General features: G+C 46.3%; 2 protein-coding genes across 21 annotated transcripts in view; one reads left to right on the top strand and one right to left on the bottom strand.

Annotated features, from left to right (window-relative positions):
- COQ8A (coenzyme Q8A) overlaps nucleotides 1-5,201 on the top strand; it is a 41,547-nt gene extending 36,346 nt beyond the window's left edge. For all 3 annotated transcript variants that reach the window (XM_019730895.3, XM_088799125.1, XM_088799126.1), the window contains exons 7-15: nucleotides 1,409-1,494; nucleotides 1,617-1,757; nucleotides 2,013-2,094; nucleotides 2,179-2,272; nucleotides 2,469-2,610; nucleotides 2,787-2,894; nucleotides 2,993-3,058; nucleotides 3,231-3,317; nucleotides 4,097-5,201. In XM_019730895.3, coding sequence (XP_019586454.3) covers nucleotides 1,409-1,494; nucleotides 1,617-1,757; nucleotides 2,013-2,094; nucleotides 2,179-2,272; nucleotides 2,469-2,610; nucleotides 2,787-2,894; nucleotides 2,993-3,058; nucleotides 3,231-3,317; nucleotides 4,097-4,381 — 1,091 coding nt within the window. In that variant the 3' untranslated portion in view covers nucleotides 4,382-5,201. The remainder of the gene's footprint in view (nucleotides 1-1,408; nucleotides 1,495-1,616; nucleotides 1,758-2,012; nucleotides 2,095-2,178; nucleotides 2,273-2,468; nucleotides 2,611-2,786; nucleotides 2,895-2,992; nucleotides 3,059-3,230; nucleotides 3,318-4,096) is intronic.
- A 3,834-nt stretch (nucleotides 5,202-9,035) lies between these two features.
- Nucleotides 9,036-21,678, bottom strand: part of CDC42BPA (CDC42 binding protein kinase alpha) — a 202,594-nt gene continuing 189,951 nt past the window's right edge. For 12 of the 18 annotated variants that reach the window (XM_074316911.2, XM_019730876.3, XM_019730877.3 and 9 more), the window contains 4 exons: nucleotides 19,346-19,531; nucleotides 16,559-16,676; nucleotides 13,654-13,811; nucleotides 9,036-13,305 (listed from right to left, as the gene is read on the bottom strand). In XM_074316911.2, coding sequence (XP_074173012.1) covers nucleotides 13,174-13,305; nucleotides 13,654-13,811; nucleotides 16,559-16,676; nucleotides 19,346-19,531 — 594 coding nt within the window. In that variant the 3' untranslated portion in view covers nucleotides 9,036-13,173. The remainder of the gene's footprint in view (nucleotides 13,306-13,653; nucleotides 13,812-16,558; nucleotides 16,677-19,345; nucleotides 19,532-21,678) is intronic. The other 6 variants (XM_019730880.3, XM_019730885.3, XM_019730884.3 and 3 more) reach the window with 1 other exon arrangement.

The raw sequence follows: 21,678 nt of genomic DNA, 5'->3' as shown, positions 1-21,678 counted from the left end.
GGACGGGGAGCATGTGGCCCCAAGGAGGGAAGGCTGGGGAAGGCGGCCGAGCAGGGGGGCCACCTGAGTGTGGCCCCAGAGCAGAGCCAAGGTTGGGGGACCCGCGGATCTTCCGCTGGTGCCCCCAGGGGAGGAGCTCCAAGAGGCTGGCACTGGAGTGGGAGCCTCGGAAGCGAGTCCCCTCAGGAACGGTCAGAGGGACTCGCTGGCTGGCTCCACTTGGCAGGCGGGGAGGGGCGGTGGCAGTTCACCAACCCCAAGTCCAGGGGCTCCACATCTAGTGACGGATCTTAGGACGGCCTTGGAGACAACGGCCAACGCTCTGTGCAGGGGCCACATCACAGGGGGGCAGTCGGGTGCGTCCTGGGAACTGCGTCCCTCAGCGATGTCATCGTGTTGGGCCATCAGCGGGTGCTTGTCCACAGCCCGAAGGCGAAGCCACAGGCTGTGCGCTGCAGCTACGACCTGGGCTCCAACCCCGTGCCGCACGCGACGGTCCGAAACACGAGCTGTGTGACACAGCAGCATGTGTACAGCAGACGTGTTTACGGAAGTGGAAAGAATCCGCTCGGATAAAAGGAGGGTAGTACGTACTCAAAGCAGTAAACAGTCGCTTAGTATTTATCAGGTGTCACGTATGGTACATAACGTGCGGCCTCTTACACGACTGGCAGTGCACATGTTTACACCTGAGTGGTGTGTGGTGCTGATGTGGTGACGACTGATGTCACAAGGCGATAGGGCAGCTGCGTGGAGTCAGTGACTAAAAGGTTGTCACCTGGGGCACGACTGTCACCAGAAGCTGAAGTGAGCATCAGTCGGACTAGGGGACCACACGGCAGGACTTCCGTGGGCACCGTGATGCTCGGCTAGCAGTGCCATTTCAGAGAACAGCCGCAGGGGACGTGCTCGTGACAGCTGCTGGGAGAGGCTGGGACAGTCTCCATGCAGTGTCACTGCTGCTAGGAAAGCGCACAGAGAATAGTAGCTCTGTAGATGGTCAGGTTATGGATCTTTCTTACACTTTATTTCCTAAATTCGCTCTTTTGTAATCGTAAGCAGCTGTGCCTGGTATTTCACGGACTGGGGTGTGGGTGTCTCCGGAGATGGTTGTTGGCTCGGGTTCTCCAGGAGAGGGCACTTCCAGGTCGGTGTCCTGTGTCCCCTCTGCAGCTTCTGTCCACCCATGTGCCAGGTGGGAAAATGCTACCAGGGCTCAAGGAGGAATGTGAGGTGTACATGCTGTGTGGCATTGGGCCCGAGCCTTGTTGTCTCTGAACCTGGGGTTTGTGTTGGGAGGGGAGAACAGCATCTCAGCCACTGTCCCAGGACATTGCTCTGGCCCTGGCCTGTGTGCCTTCCTTCCAAGGGCTCAGCCCTCTGCTTTGACTTCTCTGGTGCCTTCCAGACGATGCTTTCATCAATCCCCATCTGGCCAAGATCTTTGAGCGCGTGAGGCAGAGTGCAGACTTCATGCCGCTGAAGCAGATGACGGTGAGGAAGGCCGTGCCCGGGACTCCTGGGTCCTCTGGGAGCTGCGGGGCCCATGGCTGTTTCTCAGGGTGTCGCAGGTGGCTGGGCTGTGCTCACGGCCCCTCCCTGGCCTCTCCCTCTAGAAAACTCTCAACAACGACCTGGGCCCCAACTGGCGGGACAAGCTGGAGTACTTTGAGGAGCGGCCCTTCGCAGCCGCGTCCATCGGGCAGGTGCACCTGGCCCGCATGAAGGGTGGCCGTGAGGTGGCCATGAAGATCCAGGTGGGTGCCGGTGTGCGCGGCCCCCTGGGGGCTGGGCAGGGTCCTTGTCGCGTGTCTGGCCCCGGGGCCTGGCCAAGTGAGTGGCTGAGTGGGGGTGGGGGGGTGGGGACAGCTTTGGGGCTGAGGTGCAGGGAGGGGGCCCCGAAAGGGTGGGAGGCGCGCAGTGGGGAATGAGGTTGGGGTGGGACATGGCCGGAAGCCGACGGGCGGTGGGCGAGCCGGGGACCCCTCCCAGGAACCCTCTGTCTCCCGCAGTACCCCGGCGTGGCCCAGAGCATCAACAGTGACGTCAACAACCTCATGGCCGTCCTGAACATGAGCAACATGCTGCCGGAAGGTCGGCTGCCGCTGCGTGAGGGCGGAGTTTGGGGTGGGCTCTGGGGACCCCCAGTGCACCCTGACGCTCTCCTCCCCTGCCCAGGTCTGTTCCCCGAGCACCTGATCGACGTGCTGAGGCGGGAGCTGGCCCTCGAGTGCGACTACCAGCGCGAGGCCGCCTGTGCCAAGAAGTTCAGGTGCAGCTCCGGCCTGGGCAGCTGCGCCCCGCAGGAGGTGGCGAGGGCAGTGGCCAGGGCCCGTGGCCACATCCTGCCCAGCGCAGAGCAGAACCCCCACTTGTCGGGCTCAGTCCCTTGTTGCGCCGAGTGTTCCCAGGCTGGGGGTGGGGAGGACTTGGGCCCAGGGTGTGACCCCCCCCCCGCCCCCCGCCAGGGAGCTGCTGAAGGACCACCCCTTCTTCTACGTGCCTGAGATCGTGGACGAGCTCTGCAGCCCCCATGTGCTGACCACAGAGCTGGTGTCCGGCTTCCCCCTGGACCAGGCTGAGGAGCTGAGCCAGGAGATCAGGAACGAGGTGTGTCTGCTGCTGGCCTTGGAGCCCCCAGGCGCTCCCTGTGGGGATGCAGGGGACAAGGGGCTGCCCCAGGGGGCACACGGGGGATGGACCGTCATCTCTGGGCAGAAGGTGGGCTGGGTGGGGATGGGGAGGAAGAGGGGCGTCGCTGTGACGGGCCTGCCCTGCTGCCCCAGATCTGCTACAACATCCTGGTCCTGTGCCTGAGGGAGCTGTTCGAGTTCCGCTTCATGCAGACAGACCCCAACTGGTCCAACTTCTTTTATGACCCTCAGCAGCACAAGGTGAGCTCCTGGGTGTGGCCATCCCAGGGGAGCGGGGACTCCTAGATCGGGGGGTCTCAGCCCCACTTGCAAACGTCCCTGGTATCGCCCTTTCGCAGGTGGCTCTTCTGGACTTCGGCGCCACGCGGGAATTTGACAGGTCCTTCACCGACCTCTACATCCAGGTAGGGGGCCGCCCAGCGCCTGTGCTGCTTACCAGTGTCTGGTGACACTGGGTGAGGCCAGCCACTTAGAGGGAGCAGAGAGGATAGAAGTGGGGGCCAGGGCAGGCGGTGGCTGCTGGCCCCCATGCTCCTCTTCACGTGCTGCCCACCGTCCCTCCTGTGTCACCGCCAGGTCATCAGGGCTGCTGCCAACAGGGACAGGGAGGCCGTGCTGAAGAAATCCATCGAGATGAAGTTCCTCACGGGCTATGAGGTCAAGGTGAGTGAGCGCCCGCGGACTCGAGCCCCACAGGCCTGCAGCACCTGGGGGCGGGGGTTGTGGGGTGGTGGACTCTTTTCCTTTGAAATCTTAAGCAGAACCTCAACTTACAAATGAAATCAGAGGCAATTGCAGAGCCCCTGGGCTGCCTGGGCACAGTCTGCAAGCCAAGCCCTGTGCCAGCCTCCGCTCGAGGTTCTCAGTGTGGCAGGCTTTGGGGGCAGTCGAGGGGACCACCTAGGGGACTTGTCAGACGCTCATTTCCCCTCGGTAGCCCCTTAGAGAGTGGTGTCACTGGGTCAGTCCCACGGGAGTGCAGGAGGGACGGCAAAGCCCCGCCGCGCTTCCTAAGGCCTCACAGGGAAAGGGTGAGGGCAGAGCTGAAGAAATCTTCGCAGCCCTCTGAATAAAGGCGAGTGGTCTGTCCTGGCACCCGGCAGACATTCAGAAAGCAGCTCCGTGCTCTCCTGGCGGTGGCGGGGAAGGAGGGCGAAGAGACTCCTTGTGGGGGCCTCCCACCCATGATGAGCGCAGCGGCTCGCTCAGGACGTAGCTCTGTTCTGTGCAAACTGGACTCCGAGCGCCTTCAGGCGGCTCACACCCTGCCTCTCCCTTGGTCACACGGAGCCCAGTTCACACTTGAGTATTGTTTCCTGGCTCCTGGTGACTGGAGGTTTTGCTCCAGTTACCATGTCAATCTAGTCAGAGATGACACTCACCTGACCCTATCCGCACTGCGGTGGGAGCCCCAGGGCTGATCCCTCCCTCCTCTCCTCCAGGCCATGGAAGATGCCCACCTGGACGCCATCCTCATCCTGGGGGAGGCCTTTGCCTCCGAGGAGCCCTTTGACTTTGGCACGCAGAGCACGACCGAGAAGATCCACAGCCTGATTCCCATCATGCTGAAGCACCGGCTCATCCCGCCCCCGGAGGAGACCTACTCACTGCACAGGAAGATGGGGGGCTCCTTCCTCATCTGCTCCAAGCTGAAGGCCTGCTTCCCCTGTAAGGCCATGTTCGAGGAGGCGTACAGCAACTACTGCAAGACGCACGCCGAGCAGTAGCCGCGGGGCCGGCGCTCAGTGCGGACTCTGCGCCCTTGTGCAGCTGCGACGAGCAGGAAGGAAGCTGGTGGGGTGATGCTGCATTTAAAGTCCTTTGCCGAGAAGGGGGGCTGGCAAATGGCAGGGGATGCTGCTGGGAGCCCCGCTACCAGGGCTTATACACGGTTTTTATCACTAAGGGGGTATGGAATGAAAATGAAACCCCAACTACTTTGTCAAAATCACCTACTGTTTGTTCATCCTCTGAAATACTCTAGATAAAGGTAAAAAGGCAATTTTAGTTCTTTTGTAACGGGTTTTCCTAATGTGAATGTTATCCAGAAGATGAGAAGATTCCCTGCCACCAAAAACATACACAGAAGCCTTTTTGGATTTTCTTGAACGTGTAGTATAGGTTTGTGTGTGTATGTTTCTCGAATGAGATTTGTGTTCTCTGCCCTTTTCCTCTCCAGCCCATGCTCTGGAGCTGGGAGAAGTGCTGATCTGAGCAGTGCCAACAAGTACTATTTAACCAACTGAGGCCCACGCCTGCTCTCTGGCTGGTTCCTCTACTTTTTGACAACTTTTAAGTTTCCAGAGAACTGCAGCCTCCCATGGGAAGGGTGAGGAGCAGCACAGGGCAAGAGAAAGTGACACAGCTCTCTCAGAAGACGGTGTGTGGGGGGAACCTCCTTCCCCCTCCTGGCCCAGGAGCCTTTGTGGAAGGAGATGAATGTACTGGTGTCACCTGGTTGGACCTGAGGAGTCAGCATAGGCTCTGTTAATTTTTGTACAATTCTTGCAATTGTCTGATTTGTTTCAATAAAAACAAAACATCCTAGCATTGTGAGATTACTTCTTTCACTTGTAAGGGTGCTGGGCTGATGGTGAGGAGCCCACAGGCAGTGTCACGCCCCATCCTGTCTCCAGATGCTCCTGCAAGGTTTGCACATGTTCTCAGTGTGAAGCTCTTAGTGCCTGAACCTGGAAGGCTTATCCCACATTCATCACCCTGAAAAGTGGTTTCTCGTGGGCAGAATGAATTCCTAGGTAACAGGGTCAATTTGAACATTCAGGTCGGGGCCCTTCTAACAGGCCATGAATACTTTGAAAAGTGTATTAGGTGGTGAAATACTACTTTGGAGAGACCGCACTGGTCCAAAACAGGTTCTCATATCAGTTTTAAGGGTTCTTAAAGGAAAATCTACTTTCTGTGGTTTGATGTTGGTAAGTAACAGACACTCTAGGACAGGATGGGGTGGTCTGCATGACAGCTGCAGCTCCGTGAGGGCTAGCCCTGGCACCCAGCACCACCTGTAGATTCCTTGTCAGAACATTTCACCCAAAAACTCCAGAATACACATTTTTTTCAAGTGCACATGGAACATTTTCCAGAATAGATCACGTATCAGGCCACAAAACAAGTTGCAATAAATTCAAGAAGACTGAAATCATATCAAGCATCTTTTCCAACCACAATGGCACGAAACTAGAAATCAACTATAGGAAGAAAACTGTAAACACAATATGTGGATTTAAACATAGTACTAAACAGATAATGGCTCAAAGATGCAATCAAACAGGAAATCAAAAACTCTTGAAACAAATGAAAATACAACTTTTCAAAATTTATGGGATGCAGCAAAAACAGTTCAAAGAGGGAAGTTCATAGCTATCCAGGCCTACCTCAAGAAATAAGAAAAATCCCAAATAAACACAATTCTTGTAATTGTCTGATTTGTTTCAATAAAAACAAAACATACCTAAAAAAACTAGAAAAAGAACAAAACCCAAACAGAAGGAAGGAAATACAAGGTTGGTGCAAAAGTAATTGTGGTTTAAAAGGTTAAAAATAAATGCAAAAACAGCAATTACTTTTGCACTAACCTAATAGTTAAGATGAGAGCAGAAATAAAAATAGAAATTAAAAAAAACAACCAATAGCAAACATCAATAAAACCTAAGAGCTGGTTCTCTGAAAAGATAAATGAAACAGACACACCCCCAAATAAAATAAATGAACGAGGAGAGGTACAACTGACACCACAGGAATATAGAATCATTAAAGAATATGATGAACAATTATATGCTAACAAATTTGACAATCTAGAAGAACGCATTAATTTCTAGAAGTATATGACCTTCCAAGAATGAATGAGGAAAAATGAAATATCTAAACAGACTACTAATAATGAAATTGAAGCAATAATAAATTCCCAGTAAATAAAAATCCAAGGCCAGAGTTTTACAGGTGAATTCTACCAAACATTCAAATAATATCCTTCTTACCCTATTTCAAAAAAATTGAAGGGGAAGGAATGCTTCCAAATGGATTCTATGCAGGCAGCATTACCTGATACCAAAACGAGATAAAGACATCACAAAAAATAAAACTATAGGCCAATATTCTTGATGAACATAGATGTAAAAATTCTCAACAAAATGTTAGCAAACCAGATTCAACAATACATTGAAAGGATTATACACCATGACCAAGTGGGATTCAGCCCAGGGATGTAAGGATTGTTCAACATCTCTAAGTCAATGTGATATATAACAAAACAAAACATAAAAGCCATATGATAATAGATGTAAAAAAACATTTGACAAAAATGCAACATCTTTTTATAAAAATTCTCAATAGTGTGGGTATATAGAAGGAACATATCTCAGCATAACAAAGGCCAATGTATGACAAATTCACAGCCAATATCATAATAGTGAAAAGCTGAAAGACTCCTCTAATACCAGGAACAAGACAAGGACGCCCACTGTCACCACTTCCATTCAACACGGGACTGGAAGTCCTAGTCAGAGCAATCCAATAGGAAATAAAAGGCATCCAGATCAGAAAGAAGTAAAACTTATTTGCAGATAACATGACACTATAGACAGAAAACCCTAAAGACTACTAAAAACTACTAGAATAAGTGAATTTGGTAAAGTTGCAGGATACGGAATATACAAAATCTTACATTTCTATAGACCAATAAGAATCAGAAGAATGTAAGAAAATCATCCCATTTAAAAGTATAAAATGGGCTGTTCCTAAGCTGTATCCTTTATAATAAACCTTGAAATGTTAAAAAAAAACAAAAAACCCAATCAAACCATAAAATACCTAGGAATAAATGAAACCAAAGAGGTGAAAGACCTGAACTCTGAAAACTGTAAGACACTGAAGAAAGAAAATGAAGATACAAATAAATGGAAGAATATATTTTGTTAATGGATTGGAAGGATTAATATTGTTAAAATGTCCTTCCGACCTAAGCAATCCACAAATTCAGCACAATCCCTATTAAAATACTGATGGCATTCTTCTCAGAGTTGGAAATAATCCTAAAATTAAAATGGGACCACAAATAAAAGCAAAATAAATTTTGAGAAAGAAAAAAGAGGTACCACAATCTCTGACTGATATCAAATTATACTATAAAGCTACAATAATCAAAACCATGGTACTGGCATAAAAAACAGTTATGTAGATAAATGGAATAGAATACAGAGCCCAGACATAAATCCTCACTTAAATGGGTAATTAATCTACAACAAAGGATACAAGGATATATAATGGGGTAAAGACAGTCTCTTCAATAAGTGATATTGGGAAAACTGGACAGATAAGATGCAAAAAAATGAAACTGGACCAATTTCTTACACCACATACAAAATGGATTACAGCCTTAAATGCAAGACCTGTAACCATAAAACTCCTAGAAGAAAACATAGGCAGTAAACTTTCTGACATTGGTCTTAGCAATGTCTTTTTGGTTATATCTCTTCGGACAAGGGAAACAAAATAAAAAATAATGGGACTACATCAAACTAAAAAGTTTTTGCACAATGAAGAAAATCAACAAAACAAAAAGACTACTGAATGGGAGAACATACTCACAAATGATACACCAATTAAGAGATTAATATCCAAAATATATAAGGAACTCATATAAGTTAATACAAACAAACCCCAAACAATCCAATTAAAAAATGGGCAGAGGACCTGAACAGACATTTCTCCAGAGGCCATACAGACAGCCAACAGACACATGTAAAGATGCTCAACATCACTAATCATCAGGGAAATGCAAATCAAAACCACAGTCTGATACCACCTTGCACCTGTCAGAATGGCCATCATCAGTAAACCAATAAACAAGTGTTTTTGAGGATGTGGAGAACAGGGAACCCTTGTGCACTGTTGGTGGGAAGGTAAATTGGCGCAGCCACTGTGGAAAACAGTATGAAGACTGCTCAAAAAATTAAAAATAGAACTGCCATACAACCCAGCAATTCCACTTCTGGTACCTACCAGAAGAAAACAAAAACACTAATTCGAAAAGATATATGCATCTCTATGCTCATTGCAGCATCACTAGTAAGAGCTCAGATAGGGAAGCAATCTGGCCTGCAGACAGGGAGAGGGAGTCGGAAGTTTTGACCAGAAGAGGGAAGCTGAAAGCTTCAAGAGAACTGAACACAATTCTTACCTGAGCTATGGGAGGAACTAAGAAAGTCCTGGATTAAACTAACCCCATGTCCTTCCGTAGTGTAAGGAGGAAGCCTGGACGAGGAAGGGGACCGGCAGGAAGCAGGATCCTATAAGATGAAAGAGGTCATCTTTTCTCCACTGCTCAGATTTTTTAATTGGGGAAAAAAGACAAAATATACTCAATTCTAATAGTTCCCTGTTTTATTGCAATACATCAAAGTCTGGTTAATATTAAGTGATACCAACATAAAATATTGGCGAGGAGTCTTTTGTTACATTTTTGACTATCCCACCTTAAATATTTCTGTGCAAAAGAATCCACGCCATTGTTTGGTAGCAGAGAATCTCTTATAAAGTTCCCTAAGACATTGAAGGCATAAAACCAAACAAAACGAAATAAAGAGTGATGAGGCCAAAGCAATATCTTTCCCCCTTCCACACACACATATTTATCAGCATTATATTCTAAACAAAAAAATGATTACACCTAGGCCATGCAAAACTGTACAATAATATTACAATGAGGAAAGAAATCCTAAAAAAATTTATAAAATAAACGATATTACACTATCAAATAAAAAGGCAGGTCATTTTGTTTTCATGAAATTGCAAGGTTGATTTGTTTTCATCAGTTGCCCCCCAGAAATGAAATGGTTTCTTGTGTGTGATGGCTGTCCCTGGGAAGGAAGGGAAGTGCCCGGCCCACTGGCCAATGCTGGAGCTCCAGCTGAAGCGAGGCCCTCAGATCTAGCAGGACTCCAGAGAACGGTGGGCTTGAGTAATAATTAACGTCATAACAAAGAAAGAGGCTTTGAGATGGGCTCAAGAAACTGTCGCGAGGCTTATCTAATTCAGGAGCTAGGCTCAGGGTGGGGGGAGCAAAGTGCCCAATTATTTCCATGCTGTGCCCAGTGGATTCAGGCAGTGGCAAAGTCTGACCGCCGCTGAGAGTGCCCCTCTATCCAGAAAGTGGGTGGTGAGCTTTCCAAGGCCCCGCCTAGCTGGGAGACCAGTGTGTTGCTCACACAGGCCAGGAAACGGCCCTGCTGTATGTACGTGGGCTTAGGGACAGCTGCCCGCTCTGCTCTGGCTTTTCTGTAATAATACCTGAGAGTCCATATAAATGCGACTGCTCTTTCACAGAAGTAGATGTGGCCGCTAAGTAACAAAATAACATAATTCTAACCATATGGAAGGTGAAGGCTGACAGCCAGCGGGGGAAGGACAGTTTGTTGCTGTAAACATAACAGGAATGTCAGATTCTTCCCTGAAGCCTGCGTAAAAGAATTGCTTGGAAAACTAAAGAGATGGACCCATTTTAATCGTATCTCCATAGCCTTAAAACTGGTGCTCCCTGGAAAAGAACTCAAATCACTAAGTGCACGGGGTGTGTGCACACACATAACTAAAGAAGTGAAATCTACTTTAGTAACCATTTGATAAGAAGGCAGGCTTTTGTTTTTGGCAAAAAGAAAAAAAAAATTATGTGCCCAAAGCACATGACGAGATTAAATCAGTCAGAACTGAGGGTAGACAACAAATTGGCAGGACACAGATAGCACCAAATACCAACACATAGACTATGCCAGAAATGCCTCTTCACTTCTTTTTCCTTTGTACTGAAAAGAGCAATGAGTTCCTGCTGCCACGTACATTTTTAAATGTCCTCCACGAAACCAAGGGATGACTTCAGACAGCACAGAATACCTTACCGTGATCTCAGTTACTGAGCCCTTTGAATAATCGTTATGTTTTCTGTTTCCCTGGCACTCATCCCCTATCTTTTCAAATCATTCTTGAAAGCAGCTTCTGAAGGTACCTGCTTCATACTGGGGATAAGACCAGCAGGACAATTATCTCAGGAATAACACCCCCCACTCCTGTAAAAACCTACACAAAACTATTACCCTGGCAGCTTCTCCCCCAAAGTCCTGCCGTTAGAATCGAATCATATTTGGGGCTGCTCTATTATGGCTGACAAGGCCACTGAAGATTGCTGGGAAAGAGCAGGAGGTGCTGTGGCCCACTCCACGGGTTAACAGGAACTCGGGCCTAGTGGGCCGGGCAGCCAAGACAAGCGGTCTCATCTTCTCTGCTGGGAGGCTGAAGGCTACGACTCACTGCAGTGGAGTCCACTTCAGCGAGGGTTGTATTTTGATCCTAAAAGCATCCTTTAAAAAATAAGTACCTACAGGCAACAAGAAGTCACACTTAGTTGTCCAAGCTATGAACAGAGTCCTGGGAAGAGAAGGGGGTGGGAGAGATGAGAGGAAAGGGGAGCGGGGAGCGGGAGGGTCAGGAGGCATGGGGGGGAGCTGGCCACAGGCACTCAGCCACTGGCTGGCTAGATGGTTCCCTCCTCTCCTGGCAAGTGCCAAGTTTAAGGAGCTACCAGTCACATGGCAATAAACAAACTCAACGTCCGACCTGGGACCGGATATGGAAAGTATTTTCACATGCCCCTCCTTTACGGGAAGCAAGATGTCGGAGGTAGGACCGTGCAGTAAGCGCTGCTCATCCAAGCTGGAGCAGAATCCAGTCCAGAACGTCTCAGTGCCAAAGCTGTTATGTTTCACTTCTCTACTGGAACCTTTTGCAATATGATCCCCAAACAGGATCCTTTCTTCCCTCACTGAACCTCAGTGACCCCACAACTGGGAAGTGGGCTCAGCTGCCTGCACCCAGGGGTGGGGAGGTCGGGGCGCTGCTGGCTGAGGATGACACACTGAGCTCAGGGTGAAAGGGCAGCGCAAACACTGCAGTGCAGACCAGCAACTGCGGGAAAACTCCTCCGCTTCAGCTGAGTTTAAAGAACAGGAGAAAATCCCTTTTAGTTCTCAGATAAAAAGTAAGAGAGAGGCAGATGCTCTTTCCTTTTATATTTTTATTTCTGTTTCTCTACTCATGTGTTTAACGGGTGAACCAACAGGAGAAATAAAGTTCTGGTTCTGCCCCTCATTTCTGTGTGGTAATTAAAACAGCAGGAATTCAAATGGAAATGTAACTAACAACCAAGTACAGCAGCTTCGGGAGGAAAAGCTCATCCGGCCCAGCCAGGCGCCTCCTGCCTGCGCACTGGGGTGGAACACGCTCATTTCCTACTGGGCTTGGGAAAGAGTATTTGGTTAAGGCTGTTCAAGTCCTTGCGTGTGAGGTTTATATTATTTGGTAATTAACCCCTTTCCCAGGCTTATCTGAGGCAGCTCATACACCCTCAGAACAGACTCCTCCCTGAGAAGCCAGCTGAGCTAGGGGACAGACACGTCACTGCACCTCTGGAGGGATGGTGGTCCAGCCAAAAAGCACTTTTATGAGCCTTTTGTGGATCTTCAGAAGCCACGGCATTCCTTGTGACAGAAGGGATCAGAAGGTGACAAAATTACATTTCTACATTCATCCTCAGAAGGTACGAAAATATAATAAACACTGAAAAGTGTGGCTCAAATTCTACTACTAGGAAAAGAAATGTCTTGGATAGAAGTAAATTTGCCTTTTGATGCTGCTGCTGAAAAGGCTTCAAATGTTACAAGTCTGGTGCCCAGGTCATACCCCAAACCAATGAAACTAAAGGCCAAACGTTTTCCTGAAGCTCCCAGGGCACTGCGACCCGCCCCGCCCCAGTGTGAGGCCGGCACTGAAGAGAACCCTGATTCCTCTCGCTGTCCCTCTAAGTGTCAGCTTGAGGTTCTTCTACCCTTTAAATTACGTAGCTGGAAAACAGACAAGAAACAAAACATTTCTTTAAATTAAATGATCTCTCTCATATATGCATCCATCTTTCGTTGAATACAAGATGCTTCTTTTTACTATATACATTCAGTATTTAACCTCTACATTTGTGTATTTATTTAAACTCTGTATTGTAGTAAAATATGCATTGTTTTAGTTAATAAGGATTTACTGGCAACGATCAGGTCGACATTCACTGTGGGTTTGGCAGGACGACTGGAGACCGTGAGCTACCTCAGGGCTGCAGAGCGACTACTGTGAAAACAAAGTCTGTCTAACCTTATTCTTAGCGCGAACGTCTGTAATCTGTCTACATAAGCTACCTTTTGGGGAAGGGGTAAAATACCATGGAAAGCAACTCTAAGTGTATGAAATGAAATCAATATCAATCTAAGCTGCTCAATGAAAGTGGCTTTCTGGTTGTTGCTGTGAATTGGAGGCGGGCGTGGGAGTCATTGTCGGAATTCCTGAATCCCCCCTCTGGGTGCTTTCAGGCAGAGGTGGAGGGAAGAGATGAAAGTGAGCAGAGCGGGGAGGGGAGGGGACGGTGCTGAGAGAAGCGGCCTGGCCTCTGGTCGGAAGGCTCAACAGTTCACGGCTCCCAGGCCCCGCGGTCAGTACTCTCCAAGGAGAGGCTCTTGGTCTTTCGAGGTGACACTGGGCTGGGAGGGCTGCTCAGGTTGGAACTGTTGGAAGCTGTGGAATGCCTCGGAGAATCAGAGTCCTAGAAGGCCCAAGGGAGACAGCAATGAGAAGAGAGGGGCAGGCGGGCCTCGGGCGACCACAGGTCTCCTCCAGCCACCCTGACCCAATGGCCCGATGTGACTTTTCTACTATCAGGATAACGCCCCCTTTCTGAGCTGACAGAGTATAACAAACACTCCGTCCTTTAGAACGTACGTTAAGTTCATACAAAAGCTATGAGAAGTCTGAACACCTGTGGGGAAACTGGAGTTTGCAACCCACGCGATGGCTTTGGTACCCCTGGCCGACAGAGAACGCACTGGCCTGTTGAACAGGGTTCCTCCAAGCCCTCGTCTCCACACCCCACTGCTTCTCACACCCCACTCACCTCTCCGTCGTACTCCCTGGCTGGGGCATCGCTTCCCTGATCCATGCCTCCTGAAGACAGGGAGCCCTCCGATGGGGAGGGCAGGGGCTGTCGCTTTGCGCTGTAGCTTCCTCCAGAGAATTCTCTCTTCAGCGCACTGCCATTCTGTGCAGACGACCCTACAGTACACCATTCAGGTACAACTTTATATACACCAAAGGGGACGAGCCATCCTTCCCATCCCGGGTGAGAGCCCCTCGCTGATGGACAGTGAGTCCAGCTGTGTTACCTGGGCTCCCAAGCTTGCCCCGGAGCCCAGCCAGCTCGCACAGCTGTGCCTGCTGCAGGCCAGCCACTGGGGACGCCTGGTGAGTGGGCAGTGCTCTCAAAGCCACCTGCACTCACTGGCCGTGCGGGCCGGCCCTGCTCGCTGGACAGTTCTCACAGGATCAGACGCCACTGCCTCCCTGAGTCCTTCCATCGCCCGGAGCTCCTCCAGCATCTCCCCATCTCCTTCCCAGAATCTATGCTGTCACAACTATGTGCCCAGCAGTCTCCTAACGGATGGATTGTCTTTGCCTCTCCGGGCCCAGCACGGGGCCTGGCACATAGCAGGTGCTCAAAACACATATGCTGGATGAAGCTGCAGAATAGAACAGTTCCCAGAAATAAAGAACTTTCCACCCGATGCATAACTGCCACTTAACTCCGAGATAATTTTTATAAAAAACAAAGGAACAGCAGAGACACAGGGCAAAAAGCCTGATACGAAAATGAGATGAGTTTCTTTATAATCACACTGTATTTTGATCTTCGAGTTGGGGTACATAAGAGGGGGGCCTCGCACCGTTCAGAGGAAAAGAAGGGATGACAAAAAACTTTGGAAACATGGGGGCCTTGTTAGTACCTATTTAGAGCTGTTAGTATTCCCTCTAATTCTTTAGCTTTTGCTTAAAAAAATGTTTTAATCTTGCTGAGCTTCAATGTTAAGATCACCGGTCAAAAAAGACTGTGCTGAGGTTTCTGTACAACTGTAAGAGGTAAACTGATTGTCTCAATTTCGTGCTGATCTACCAAATCCCAGTTTAGTTTTTTCACCTTAAGAATTCAATGAAAATGTGAAAGATGACTATTTAATAAGCCTATGTCCCGAGTGACCACCCATAACCTGTGTAGGCGCCTGCCTGGTGCTTCCTGGCCAGCGGGGCATAAAGCAGATGTGGATATTAATGTTTGCAAATGAACCGACAAATGGAGGACGAGCTCAGTCCACACCAGGAGGCTTCCATCAGGTGTCCTTCAAGAACAGCAGGTGATGAATCCGGTTTTGGACTGAAGGGCTTTTACCTGTGAAACTGGATTTCGTGCAATCCGTTTCTCTCACAGGTCAGTGCAGGGAAATGGAGAGATTTCCCTGAAGTTATGAACCACACGTTCTGGGCTGTGTATGCCTGCTCCCTCGCCACACCCCCTCTGATCGCTAAGCCAGTGCCACGCTACTTCTGAGCCGGTGACAGAAAGCAGCTGTTGGCCACGAACAGTCTTCCTGCTTAGAATCTGGGAACTTCCAAATATGTCAGTGACTCTGAGACACATGTTTAATGTGTAAATCTGCCAAATATTCCGTTTGTACAGTGCTCTCCTTGTGAGGTAAGCCGCTTTTAGCGTCCTGTGTACTTTATTCAGGGAAACAGTATCTTTTGACACGCTTCCCTCCCTTCCTCCTCCCTGACCTGCTACAGCCGGACCTAAGTAACCATGGAGCAATTTTTTCTCCCTCAGGTCCCTTAGCTCAGGGCTCTGTACAGAAGTGTAAGAAAAGAGATGCTGTAGTTCAGGGTTAAAAACAAGAGAGGCTAATAATAAAAACTGTAAGCCTGAAAGCAGGGGCTCGGTCATATATGTGAGCCCCTGCACCTCAGCAGAAGAGCTGGTGTCTCATGGATCCTCAAAATGTTCACTGGATGCATGATGAGTGTTTGCTTGCTTTTGTGGCAAAGGGGTATCTTCTTGAACCTGTCCCCGGCCTTCTTTCAGTTAGTCAAAACAAACATGCTAATGGTTTTCCTACCTTGGGACCTTTGTACATGCCTGGGCTGTCCCCTCAGACTTGGGTCAGTGCTAGTAAAGACTATCCCCCTCAGGCATGTTTAACTGCCATACCTAACGCATCCGTCCCCGAGACTCAGCGTTCCCACATCTGGCCGTGAATCTGGACACTCTCTCCTTCTCTCCTCCTCTGCCGGGTCCCAGGCCCCCAGCAGCTCACCTGACCCCTCGACAGCGCCCCCCCCCTCCCCCCCAGGATGCACACCTGCAGCCTCTAGTCCATTCTCCACTTGGCAGCCCAAGGGAGCTTTTTAAGAATGTCAACTGGATACAGGTCCTTCCCTGTTTAAAACTCAACAGCTTCCCGTTGTGTTTTTAAAAAGATTAAACATGCCTCACCTTGGTCTCCAAGTCCCTGTGGGATCTGTCCCTGGCCCACCTCTTGCCCTTTAGTTTCTGTCACTCCCCAACCACCCCCAGAGACACACACAGCCTTCTGTCAATTGATCCAACATGACTCAAACGTGACCTCACCCCTGAAGGGCATGGGGATTTTCCCAATTCTTCTCAGTCTGAATTCATCCGACAGCTGTCCCTGGTTATTCTCTATTACGCTACGCTGTCGTTTCTGCCCGAGTATCCAGCATCACTTTGCAGTCTGACCGGACTGTCTCCCAGTGCACTGTACGCCCTACGAGGACTCCAGGACTAGCTTCCCAACAACTGCACTGGGGCTTATGCGGCACATCCAGCAGGGCCTGCAGCCACCCGGTAATGCACGGATGCACGTGTGAGTGGGTCCGCGTGACATGTCAGCTCCCGGGCCTTCTGGGGCAGCACCGGCACTGCCGTGCCTTCCGCAGCTGGGGCCACTTACTTGCCGACAGGCCACTGCTGGCGCTCATGGAGCGACCGGGTTCAGGACGGGATCTGGTGATGGACGGAATACTGACAGAACCACTAAACACTGTCCGGCTTTCCTGAGGCCGAGGGTTCTAAAAACGAAAGAGAAAGAAAAGTTCTTCAGCTGGAGAGAGTGATTTTCTGCAGAGATGTCTACTTTCACTACAATTGCAAGAAATATTAATAAAATGATCTTGACCAGAGTGATACGGAACAAGGAAGAGATGACATAGTCCTTCTTGCCCGCAAAGTACTACCGCCCTAACCAACAGAAGTGACCCTCCCCCCACACAAGTGCTCATCCTTATGTTTCCTGAAATGTTGTTGTTGCGAGAACAGTAAGTAATAGTTACACGGTTAGAAGTGACAGTGAAGGGTAGAATTACATGGACATTTGCAGGTAACTGAAACAAAGCTTTTACTATGTATGAGATTCTTATTTCCTTAGGATAACTCAATAACTGAATAAACCCATTTAGGGGGAAAAATCAATTAAAAGTATATTCTTTCAAGTAAATGTTTTGCTGGCGCGATACCAAGTGTGCCATTCGCACATTCACGTCCCCAGTCACCAGGCATCATTACTGCCTCATAGAAACAGACCGGTACAGAGTCATAAATATGACGCTGGCAAAAATCATAGCCTGGGGGAAGCAATTTAACTTGAGAATAATGGTTTGAGAAGTTTCCCATCTAATTATTTAATAATTTTGGTGTCCAAGATAGGAAAATGGGCCATGCAGTGATCTGAAAGTCACACACACCTAGAGAAGAGCTGTGTGGGACAAGCTGTCTCCACATGGCTGAGAACACAAGCCCATGGCCTCCCCGTTGGCCCAAACCTTTTCAGACCAGAAGAAAGGGTGTCAGGGCTGACACCTGAGAGAAGATTATGGCAGAAACAACCACTGCAAGGCCAAAGCTAGCCATCGGGAAAACACACATCAGCATCATTTGAAAAACTCCAAATCATGCATTTTGAAGAATCAGACATACTGAAAGTTGGCTGGCTGACCCCCTGTTCAACCACTGCCATTTTGGTTCATATATATCAAACTTGCAAAGTCCATGTAATTCTTAGTGTGCTATATGCTTAGAGCAAATGCTTTACCTTTGTTTTTTCCTCTAAGAAAATAAAAAATTATAACAGTCAGTGCTAGCATTTCAACACTCACGCATACAGGAGCAACCCTGGAGACACCAGCGACATGCGCACAATGAATGCAGCAAAGGAAAGCTCCAGAGAGACGTGGGCATATCAGCTTCAACCTTTACATTTGTATTGCTTTTGCTATAAACCTTAAGATACTTTCGTGTTGTCCTTTTCTACAAAACAAACCTACCCTAGAATAAATGGCAAAAATTAAGCCTATAAAAATACATTAGTTGTAACAAAAAGTATGATACACAGAAGAAATGTTTGGCTAAGAAAAAAACAACCCAACAGTTTATTATTCATTCAGCTAAAGTTCAACTTCATTATAACGTGCTATGAGACCTAAGCCGCTGGTCCTTTTCATGGACAAATATGCTTACAATTAGGGTTAAACTTGCACTGACAGTAGCATGTCTATTTACAAATGAGTAACTTAAGCAACATTTCCACCGTATTTTATATGAACAATTCTTGACTGATTTATACAGCATTCCTCTAGCATCCACTCCCTGCACTCTGTTACCAAGCAAATTAAGGCTTATTTTATCATAAGTAATCTTATTTTGTCAAATAAGACACTTAAATAACATAGTTTAATGTCAGTGACAATGACATTGAAAACATTGTAATTTAGAATAATTTGATAATACAAACAGAAGTATAAAAATATGCTTCTCACCCTATAGCTATTTTTCTTATTGGAAAATTATTTTACTACATATACAAATAAAAATTGATGCCACCACTTTCCTAACCCAGAGGGCACTATGGGAAATGGGTTTGCATGATACAATTCAAGTATTTTATTATCTGCAAAACTAACTTGAGAAAATGTTCCCTTGAAGTTAGTATAAGCATGGATTTCTTAATGGAAATATGGATACCCAGCTTTCCATCCCACTGCAAAGGCAGTGGTTACAAAGACATAAGGACTGAATGCATGGGACGCACAGCAGGTGCCATGGCAGCACAAGCTGTGTTTTTCTCTCTGATCTTGGATCCCGGCTGGAATGAACGGCACATCAGCAACTCAAAGATTAGTTAAGACTATCTTCTTTTTGTAGTTTTTCCTGTTATTATTAATATTAATATACTTTTTATTGTGGAGGTTTTTAAGCTTTGCCAGAAGGGGTTTATTACAGCTAGAAGGCCTGTGGCTAGGCCCTACTATAGAGTTTAATTTCAGTAAATATAAAAAAAAATTCTCTGAATTTAACTGGTTCTAGGGGAGTGAGCTACAAAAAATTCAGAAATTATGGGATCCCTTTTTTGTTTCAACGGAATAAAGACCCACTTAGGGGCATCATAGCATCTGTAATGGAAAACACCCGACAGGAAATATTTTATTAAATACAGAAAGTCCTCCAGTACTGTTTCAAAAATAAAATGGATATCTTCCTCAGTCCTTATCTTTTTTCCTTAAAAGAAGAAACAAAAAAGAACTGGAAGAAAGACGAGGAAGAAGAACAGAAGTTTGGCAACAGAGAAATAGGCCAAAGGAAAATGGTCCCCAAACACCCCACCTCGGCAGTGTAACTTATGAAGCCAGGCAGAGGACAGCCACACAGGGTTAGTAACGTTAACACCTGACTCAGCTGTTCATACCCTCAGAGTCATAAAGCTTGGTGTACCCAGGACAGAGCGTAGAGACGGGGAATATTCAGGGTTTATGGAATCAGGAGAGAGAAATTTTTCAGCAGAATTAACAGTCATGTGATAGATGTGCTCAAAGTTGATCGGAGAGGAGATCGGACCGGAGTGATGCTGAGGGGATGGATAAGGGAAGCCTGGCTATCGAAAACAACAGAAAGAAGAAAAAAGGTAATGATGAAAATGGATTCACAGGTTACGCATGACATTTCAGACAACATGCACGTGGAAAAAATGAAGTAAGCATCTCACATCAGAACTGAATCCTTAATGAAATACTTTTAGGTCTTAGAAAGTTAAATTCTGCAATCCTCTTTGCCAGGTACTTAAATAGCTGATTTGCAAAAAATCATCCACCTTCTAAGATTATTCTCTTTTATTATTATCATCAAATGAGTAGAAACTGGACTTTCAGAGATGCAAGGAGATTGTTAGAGTTTAGTTCATATTTTCTTATGAGACAGAATCAAAACATGGCAAAAATCTACCACAAACATTAAGGATAGAAGAAGCAAGAAACAATTAAAGAATAAGTGAACCGACAATCAGCCATTCTCAGAAGTGTTATGAAACTGTTTCTTTAGAAACCTAAAACTATTTCCAGGTATTTATAGGTTTGTGCTACGTGTTTGCTTTTACTGATCTTATTTTCCTATAATAAAAATAGTACTTGTGGAAAATACTAACTATTGGTTTACCTTTAAGCAGCCCAAGCTTATCGCCACCCAAAAGAACACGTTTGTTTTTAACAAGTGGAAAATCTTCCTTTCAATGTTCGGGTGTATTAAAAATAATAATGTAAAGCTTTAGAAAAAGCTTTGATGTCAAAGACTCTAGTTTTTGAGATAAAATAACTTCTGACTATTTGGGAACTGCCACTCAGTACATAGTCACCTTTTCTAGTGGAAATATTCAAGGTTTAGGACTTGAACAACAACTGTTTCCAGAAAACATCTCATGATCCCGTCATTAGAGGCAGAGGTTGAATGACTTGCTATAAAGACAGCAAACTGAATTTGTGTTCTGGTGAGTTAAGATGAGCTTGCTTTGTTAAAAAATAAAAATCTGGTAAATTATGTAGGCTTTAAAAAAGGCTCCTATATAGGACATTACTTTAAATTTACAAATGCAAGTGAAATTAATACTTTCTAAGATTATTTCCAAAAAGAAAAAAAATATTGATATAAATTTAATGTTGATTTTAAGAGGTGAAATTACTTCTTAAAGCTCTAAGAAATCACTGAGCTACAAATTTTATTTATTAGCAGTTTTAGGAATGAGTAAAAGGCTAGGAAAAAAATGTTATATGGTGAAAATAAATCTTCTAGAGGTAAAATATTATTCTTGTATTCAATTGGACACAAGTCATTTATTACCAGTATCCACTTATGAAAAAAGGTAACTGACAAAAAAGGTTCAAGAAAACGAATACAGTATGTACTTCTAAGACATACGTGCTTTTATATTAATGCTTGTATTCTCTTGGCTCACTAAGATACACAGGAAAGGTTCACATCTGATAAAGAGATAAAAAGAAAAAAAATGACTCCCTTACCCTTACTATCTATCTCTTCCATCTTCCACATTCATGAGGCAAACAACCCTTTCAGTATTATTTTGGTACAAAGGAAACAGAATTAAGCTTCCAAAGACATCCAATAAACTTTCTAAGCTTGCAAGTATTTCACAGGGAAGCAGTACTGATTTGAGTAAGTAAAACAAAAATGTCTGGGGTACATGCTCTTTGCTCAGATGACAACATGTGGCTTTGGTATTTGAAAGCTTTTCTTATATATTTTAATGTTAGATGAATTTAACTCATCGTTATTTTTGGAAATAGTTCATTAATACAGATAATTCCATTTCAGTGGAAAGAACATACCAAATTTGAGAATATATTAAAGTATCACAGGCTTTTCAATAAACACACACACATACACACACACAAACACAGGTACAGACATGCATATTATTATTTTTTTCAGACGTGCACATTATTGTTTTCTTTACCAATGTCTACCCCAAGACAAGCACGGTTCTGGGCAGACAGTATATCAAGAAATATTTGCCAGATGATTAAATGGATGCCTATGAAAAACCCCAGCTTGTATGTCTTTTGCTAGTGAAAGGAAGAAAGTCAGGGAAAATAAAATAAGACTGTGAAGAACAGAAATTCAGACACATGAAACCTTTGATACGTACGATACTACATGTATAGGTGAATTGGTTTTAAAAATTTACACAAACTTCTTGTCCTGGAAATAGAAACTACTTACATGGTAAGAAAA

Source organism: Rhinolophus sinicus, chromosome 6 (genome assembly GCF_057876585.1).
Source record: "Rhinolophus sinicus isolate RSI-liver-muscle chromosome 6, RSI-T2T, whole genome shotgun sequence".
Taxonomy (NCBI): domain Eukaryota; kingdom Metazoa; phylum Chordata; class Mammalia; order Chiroptera; family Rhinolophidae; genus Rhinolophus; species Rhinolophus sinicus.
Note: the sequence above shows the minus strand (reverse complement) of the source record. Positions and strands in the feature narration are given on the sequence as shown.